Source organism: Poecilia formosa, unplaced genomic scaffold, assembly GCF_000485575.1.
Source record: "Poecilia formosa unplaced genomic scaffold, Poecilia_formosa-5.1.2 Scaffold12, whole genome shotgun sequence".
NCBI classification, from domain to species: domain Eukaryota; kingdom Metazoa; phylum Chordata; class Actinopteri; order Cyprinodontiformes; family Poeciliidae; genus Poecilia; species Poecilia formosa.
In genome coordinates, this window is record NW_006799951.1 from 2634348 (window position 1) to 2642992 (window position 8645).

The 8645-nt window shown below is 38.7% G+C and overlaps 1 protein-coding gene across 1 annotated transcript; it reads right to left on the reverse strand.

Annotated features, from left to right (window-relative positions):
* Positions 1-1229: 1229 nt before the first annotated feature.
* On the reverse strand, positions 1230-8084 carry LOC103133561 (indoleamine 2,3-dioxygenase 2-like). The gene is made up of 10 exons (XM_007545345.2): positions 7864-8084; positions 6343-6438; positions 6065-6184; positions 5274-5392; positions 4621-4635; positions 4424-4523; positions 3239-3356; positions 3094-3145; positions 2796-2944; positions 1230-2618 (listed from the first exon to the last, which is right to left on the reverse strand). The coding sequence occupies exons 1-10, from the start codon at positions 7951-7953 to the stop codon at positions 2248-2250; spliced, it is 1230 nt and encodes a 409-aa protein (XP_007545407.1). The 5' UTR covers positions 7954-8084; the 3' UTR covers positions 1230-2247.
* Positions 8085-8645: the final 561 nt, after the last annotated feature.

Consider the following 8645-nt stretch of genomic DNA (forward strand, 5'->3'; position numbering starts at 1 on the left):
CACTAGTGCGGGGCTTAGGCTATATTCACATTTTCAGTCTTTTGTGCTGCAAGTGAAATGGAGCTGGACCATGACAAGGGCTTAGCAGTCGGGCTGCCTCCCCTCTCTCTTCAAATGTGATTAGTCTTCAATAGAGAGAAGAGACACAACCTTCAAGTCTTGGAGGGGAGCAGCAGTTCCAGTCCATCAAACTGACTGACCCCATCCAGCATCTACTCACAGCCCTTGTCACCACTGCTGTGACTCTCTTTCGTTCCCTCCAGGATATTGCTTTAGTCTTTGTTTTAACAGTGTCTTCTTTCATTTTCCAACTTTTTCGCCTTTGCTCTTTTTCTTTTTAAAGTCGTTCCACTTTCTTACCAATATTTTACATTTCACATCATTGTACGTAGCGTTCTCCATATTTGACAGAACTTCATTCGGACAAATAGATTAAAAAAAATAACGTAATTAAAAATATATATTGAGACGTGAAACTTTTTCCACATTGAAAAACATTAGTTCCAATCTTTTTTTTTTTTAATTAAAGTTCTTTAAAGTTATTATTGGTAATTGTTCCCTACCTGCTGTAGAAGGGGGTTATATAACTATGAGCTTGTTGGCAAGGTAACTAAATCCTGGACTGGTTAAAGACCAAAAGAACAACATCTTCAGTTTAAAGCATGAGACGGTTCTAATACATCCGCGTCGGCTGCATCCATCCCGCTGTGCGTCATCAGTGCATACTAGCTCTGCTAAGATCTTTTGTATTTTGCATTAATTCTAAGAAACATCAAATATAGTATTTTCCTGACCTCGTGACGATTGTATGAGTCATATACAATACGTTTTAGTTTTCATAGCTATTAGTCTCCATCTCTCAAAGGATTTATTTCATTTTTCAAGAAACACACTGTGATTTCTTTCTACTTTAAGTAAAATCCCTCTAAAAGAAAAACGTACAGCAGCCGTTTTAATGTGACAATAATCCAGTGAAAAACAAGGAAAAAAGTCATGATAAATAAAAAGCCGTAATAACCCAGTTGACTATGTGTAAATTCTAAAACAAGGACCTTGTTGAAGATTTCCCCCATTATGAGCTTACCCCTGGAATTGTAGGATCTGTTTAATGTGAAACAAGGTGCAGATGTCTGAGTACAACTTGCTAACAAAAGTTACAAAGGATCAAAAATATTGTAAAAAGGTATCAGCCAGTAGAAGGTACAAAGAGATTAGTACGGACTGAGAAGTTAGGTTAAAAAACAGAATTTAATTCTTCATAGAAAAATCGTCCAAGCTAAAATTCCCCCCTTATGAAGTAAGAGAATGTCCTACAGTCTGATGGGAAAAAATAAAATAAAATTCAACCATAATTCCAATAGGAATACTTGATATAAAAGGAACACAGCACATCCCCAACAGAATATCAGCATCTGAGGTTATTTTTCTTCAGCTGGATTTGAGACATTGGGTGTTGCAAGATATATGTATCATGTAAAATAGAAAAAGCTTTGAAATGATTTGTCATGGCCTGTTCTTTGCATCACAAAAAACTTGAAAGATTTGTGAAATCTTTCAAGCTTCTGTGCATACATATCCATTAATGAGAGGGAAGACAACTCTGAGTCTCACAGTTCAAACAGGAAGAAATCAATGGCAAAGGCAAAATTTTACTTTTTCAGTGTTTGCTCTGTCGCATCACTTGATCATAAATACTTTTTTCAAGTTAACCACAGATCACAGAAAAATACTGTTGATGTTTTTATTAAGAAAAGTTAGCAGAAAATTGCTTTGAAATCAATGCTTAATATTTATCTCTGTTTCTCAGGTTTATTTCATGTACGCTGGACTGGGTTAGCTTGAAAAAACAAAACAGCGGCTGAAATCAAGCACAAACAGTGAAGCTGAAAGAAATCATTCTCTGAATGATTTCTGTTTTAATGTTGGTGTCTCCCCCCTCTTTCTCCACAGTGATGACACAATGCAACCTAACTGGCTGTCCAGCTTGCGGTTGCTAAAAGAGAAGTCCAACTGTTTGGTTCCTCTTTTAGAACCGTACAGTTATTACAGTTTACTTCTAATGTTCTGAAAGTCCTCGTGTTGCAGCGCAACACGAGTTTACTGAAGCAAGAACTGACAAATATTACTGTCACGTTTAAAAATTCCTGAAAATAATTACACATACATATCTTTTAGTAAACTTTTCATAAATACAGTTCATAAAAATGTTTTACGCATCCCTGCAGACAATAATATAAATATCCCAGTTTATGTTTCTCTTGATGTCGTGGGTCTTTCTAAGATCAGTGCCTTCTGGGTGGTGTTACGGACAGTCTTGAGGAAAACCATGAGATTCGAGCCGCCAGTTCCAGTGGTGTTGAGGGCAGTACCCGCTCCTCTGAGAGGGCAGCCCATGGCTCTGGCACGGTTACCAGGCACAGTGACGTACTTGGCCACAGTGTTAAGATGATAGCTCCGTAAATCCACCAGAGCAGAGACGCAGGAGTTGTAGGCCTGGCAGAGGTCAGAGTCGGAGCAAGTCATAATGAAATCTCGTAGCGACGGACAGACAGACAGAGTTTCAATCAGCTGACGATGTGCAGGGGGCATGTAATCTCTCATGCGTGTCAGGAAGGCTCCTAGATAGGATAAATCAATGAGAAAAAAAAAACAACAGCAGAGAGGAAGCAGAATAAAAATAACAACCTGTTCTGGAAAGGTTTCTCACCTGGGATATCTACTGACTTCACAAAAGGCAACAGTAGTTCACGGAGGGTATCTAAGCAGGTTAAAGGTCAATAGAAATGTGTCCTTACCTGTCTCGCCCTCATGTTGAATGCATAGCAAAGCATCAAAGCACTGAATGGCTGAGCTCTGCGCTGCACTTCCACCTGACAGCAAAACCGGCTCGTTGCTAACGCCTTCGTACAGGAGCCCTCTTGGAAGCATAGGGTTATCTCGCCACCTAAAAAGTATTTGAAAAGTCCAGATCCAGCTTACTCAACACAAGTTCTTCTTCTAATAACAAAGTGAGATCAAAAGGAAATATCTAATAAGATCTGGATCATTAATATCTCAGGTAGTTGGGACATTGGGACAGCTGCAAAAACTCACCCTGAGACAAAAATCCTCAATGTTCCATGAAATGCGTTTGCCTCGACATGATCTGGATCGTGCACAAATCCAAGTTATTTTAATTAACCTCGATTTTACCGTTAAATTGCAAAATCATATTGATGTAGCTTTAACTGAAAATTACTGTGCATGAGTTGGAATGTTTCCTTCATCTTCTTCAGAGACTGTGTTACTTTGATTAGGCCTTTCTGTATGCCGATTAGGTCGGAGATTTTCACGGCGTGCATCACCTCCAGGGATCCCTGGTTAGAGTTGAGAGTTCAGAAATGAACTGCTAAGTTACGAGAGACAATAACACAGAGACTGCAACAGAATAAAACACAAAAGGGAAAAGATGAAACTGAAACCAGATTTTACATTCACTGTTTATGAAAACACAACAGAGACCACTTTTTTTTTTCTTATTTCCTCAGTCAGATGTTTCGATACACTAAAACGAATACACCTTTAAACCATCTCAGAAAATGCAGACGGTAATGTAATAACTTTTTTTAAAGTTTCAGTTGTTATCACATTTGAGTTTTACTGAGGCAAACCTATGGATGTACTTTGATTCAAAACCTCAAATACACGCATATCTTTTGTGACATCATGGGAAAACTGAAGAAATGAACCAAGAAATCTAGAGGACGGTTGTGTATCAACCTCAGAACAGAAACAAAAGATCTTGTGAAGACGGTGGTTAAAGTCAGAAAGAGAGCGGCATTGTCTAAAAACAAGCCCAGTGCTCACAGGTACTAAAATGCCATTGAGTGAGGAAGAACTCATTACTGCAAAAGTGAAAAACCTTTATTTTAGGTGACATGTGGTGAGGTTTGATCAAAACTAAAAGTAAAGTGTTGGCCACAAGATCTGTCGCTACATTTAGGGGAAAAAGGAAGAAGCTTGTAAACGTGAGAATGACATCGTAACACTGAGGTTGGCAGCATCGTAATGTGACTGCAGCACCTTCAGAAAACCTAGGATGGTCTTCAAAACCTGACTCTGTTACACCAGTTCTGTCAAGAGGAATGGGACAAAATTCCAGCAACCTGTGGTTAGAAACTCATGGAAGGAAACCTAAAACATTAGAACCAAACATAAAAAAAAAAAAGTATCTACAAAATTCTCCAAACATTCTGGTTTTTGCAAATAATTTTGATAAGGCTAACTAACCTAAAAATGAAAAAAAAAAAAACTAATTTATTATCAAAGAAGCGACAAAAATTGTTATTGTTCTTCAATACAGTGTATTAAAATACTCGACTTCAACTGCAAATGGTTTGGGGCTCATGTGGGAAAAAGGAAGTCTGATTGAAAAACCACTGACCGTTATGCCTGAACTGGCAGCCATCTCCACCAGCAACGACACCATAAAAAACCCTCTGCAAGTCTCCCCTCCAGGAAAGGAAAATATTAAGTCCATGTTCCTGTGTTTAGAAAAAATTGTCATGTAACGACCCACATGAAATGATCACCAAACAAAAATGCAACGTGGATGATGCAAAGAAAATGTTCTAGACTTACCCAATTTCCATATCCCTAAAACAAAAGTGAGACATCAGTGGAACATTTGTTTCAGGAAGACTTTTGGTATTTGAGCAAATGCTAGTAGGGATGTCCCAACGTGATCCCAAGTAACGGCTCCAAAACCCCGTCAAGACATTTCTAAAGGATCGTTATCAACCATTGCCTATATGCATGTGCTGAGCTTCCAAATGCAAAATCCTAGTTCCTGCAATTTCTTTTTCAGCTCAAACCTGGGTTTTCTGCTTCTCTTTCCTCGCCTTTTGCAAAGACATTCAGAGAGAAAGAAAGATGCAGAGAATAAGAGAGAGAGAGAAAGAGAAAGCGAGGCTAAAGTGAATTCCTGACATCTGTTATGTGACCTACTCTGCCTGCTACAGCCAGCTCGTATTGTATAGCTGAGACATATACTATTGGTTTCATTTCATAAAAAACTTTACTGTAGTTTTTGTCTTGCCATTTTTATAACTTAGATGAATAGGTGTGACTTGGTGTCTGCTGATGCCTAGTCCTAATTGACTTTGATCGATGTTTGGGACAAAAAGTTCCAGTTGGGACACCCCTGATTATTATAATGAAGGTTCCTAGTGTACACATGTGAGGTCAAACGTGTAAGAATAAAAAAATAAAAAAAATAAAAAGATACTACTCACCCTGTGGGATCCTTTAATTTCCAGTTGGCTAAAACTGAATCTGCATAGGTCAGAATGGGTGGAAGGCCGATCCTGCGAGATATTAGCCAGTAAGGCCAGGCCAGGGCTTTGGGAAGAATCTGCCAAGCAATCAGTATACTAAAGTTCAGTCAAAAGGCTAACTTACAAAACAGCATGCTTCTGAGGAACGCAGTTAGCTCCTTTCACTCGGTTCACAACCAATCAATAAAAAAGATATCCAATCAGCAGACTGGGTTGTTCCAGCAGGACGAATCTGACCCTGATGACTCCTTTGATTTTTTTTTTTTCTTTTTTTCTCACTAACTATGACCCGAGCGAAGTTTTTTCACTTTTACTCTTAAATGTTACACATTTTCCCACAGAGCTTTATTGAAATTTGGTATTTATCTTCCAACATTATTTCAGTTCTTGATATTCCTGACCTATTTTGTGAAGAAATCCTCATCTTTATAACTTGTAATGCTTTCACTTTGAAAAAAAAAATAGTTCACTTTTTGGCTTTTTGAGAAGCTCCAATAAAACACCATCAAGAAAATTTGTCCAAAACAATAATCCACACTGCATGAAACAGTGAATTTTTAAAAACTATCACCAAATTTCATGTTTTGACTTCAGCATTTACCTTATTAAGGCGATCCTGATAAGAGGCCCTGTGGATATTTTAGCTTGGATATAAATGTGAGGCTGGTGGCCGTGCTTTACCCTCCCATGTCACCAGTAAACAAATCATAGCTTTTCCACTATCTTTCTCGAGTGCAGTGGTGCTTTACCTGTGCAGGCTCATGTTGTCCCTCCTGCCATACATATCCCATACTGATGAACCCCAGGGCAAGATGGGCCAGCCGGAGCTCCCGATGGTTACTTAAATGATGGGGACTCAAAATTGGCATCTGAATGGAGATTAGATTCACCTGTAGTTACTTTCTGGTGACAGTAAACACTGTATTCATTGCTTGCTGGAGCTTGGGGGTGTCAGGGTGGGGGGATGAAAATGAATCTGACTGTGCAATTTCTTAATTCTTATTGCAACAGACTTCCACGCTCTTACCTTATGAACGACATCTCGCAGTTTACGTGACTCAATCAGATGTGTCAGGTTATTTGCCAAGTCCAGCCACACCCGATAATAATCTGGAAGGTGAGTCTGGAAGATGATAAGAATAAAATTAGATATTCATTGATTTTCCTTTGTTTGGGATTGTATTTGTTGAAGATGTTCACGTAGATCATCACTTCACGTCTGCTGTGGAGAAATAAAAGAAAATCAGCTAACTAAGAGACGAGGGAGGAGAGATGTTATTAGAAGATAAGCTGTTATTTTGTCTTTGGGAAGGAAATACAACTTTTTTCTTTTGCAAGATAACGTGGTAAAAACCAGCCTCTTGTTCCACCCTTTGCTGTGTTCTGTCTCTGGACCCTGAGCTATAGAGAAATGATTGTTTCCTGGACTTTGATTTGGCCATTCTAGTGCTTGATAAGCTTTGATCTGACTCTTCTAGCTCTGGTGCTATGATTACAGTCCTGTTGCAAGCTGAGCTCAGTCTCAAGTCTTTTGAAGCCTGCAACAAGTTTTTCTTCTATGACCCTCCTGTGTTTGGCTCCACATCCTCAACAACACAACGACTCTTCTACAATCCCTCTCTCTGTAGAAGAAAAGCCTAAACCCACCATAGCCTAGTGCCACCACCACAAAAGGCATGGTACCTTCAGGGTTATGTGCATTATAAGTTTTTCACCTTAAATGCCTTTTTGTAGTTGGATCAATAAGTTCAATCTCACCAAAGCACAGTTTGGTACAAGTTTGCTTTGATCCCTAAACGGCTTGTGGCAAATTTTAAATAGTACTGATTAGTTGCTTCTCTGATTTATTAATTCTTTGCCTGTTGGTTTAGCTGGATGGTCATGTCTTAGTAGGTTTACAGGTGTGCCAAAATGATACACGGGTATATTTGAATGCATATATATTTTTTAGAGCTGTCATTGTAAAGGGAAATATAAGTGCAAGTCACATTCTTCAGGTTTTTCAATATATAAAAATATATATATATATATATATATATATATATATATATATATGAATGGTTTCTTTTCACTTGACAATTATGCACTATTTGTTGTTGGTTGATGTAAAATTCCAGCAAGATACATTGAATCTTTGTGGTTATGATTTGACAAAATATACAAAAATTCATACAGCATGAGACAGAGGCAAAAACAAAAATCTGACAGACCTTTGATCATTTTTTTTTAAATGAACTTATTTTTGTACATTACTGCACAGTCACAGTCATGTGAAAGGCTCAACAAAGGCTAGAAACAACAGGCTTCCATCAAATCAATAACCTTCCTTAACGTTACACAAGCCAAGTCAAACTTATCTGTTTCAGTCTGCAGGGATTGCGTGTGCTGCTGACCAAACATTTAGACTGAGGAGACAGAAGGAATATTTGGGCTCAAAATTTAATAAAAAAAATAACCCTGCTCCTACACAACGGATAATATCGTTATTCTTAGGGCATTTGTTGAATGCCTGTCATTTTAGAAAAGAAAAGATGACAAGAAATATTACCAGTGGCTCTTCAAGGATAAATCCGAGCTCTTCAGATATATCAAATGCATCAAAGTCCGCCTGCAGTGTTTCTCTGTAGTTTGTCTCCATATGCTCTACCCTGAACTCCACCGAAGCAGTTTGGCTTTGAAAGAAAACTCCCCCCGTGTGTGTGTCTGACTCAAAGACAGCAATTGTTTAAACTTGCTCTGAGCTTGCTTCCACTACCTTTGTCACATCCCTTTTTATTGCACTCTCTGTAACTCAAAGAGCCAATCAGATTTCTCGTGCAGAAATGTCAGGGGTTCACAGAGCAAAAAAAAAAAAAAAGAAGCAGAAACTGTGTTTTGTGTTGTCTGCATAATACCTTCCTATTTTGCAGCACCTGGTGGGAGCAGCAGATGGAAGAACAACAACTGCAGAGAAATAGGTGAAATATTTTAGCTCACGTGTGAAACTCAAAGCTTGGGGGGGGAGGGGTTTAGGGCTTTATTTAACTTTAAGGAGTAAAGTCGAGTGCAGAGGCAGCTATTTATTGGGGCCTGCCATAAGCAATGCATAGGGAGAGCAGTCACTGCCTCCATGCATTGCATGGCAGGCACCTATTGTTCTACACCCAATAGAATGTCTCTTTATTATAGCTTATTTATTATTCTTCCACTACCGTTAATGCGGCTCGTACCGCTGCGTGCCCACCAACAAAAGTGGTATCAAAACGAGCGGCTCGATCCCGGCATTGGAGCTATTTCTTTTAGTGGGATTCTGTGATAAAATGACGACATAAATTAAAAAAAACGAAAAAA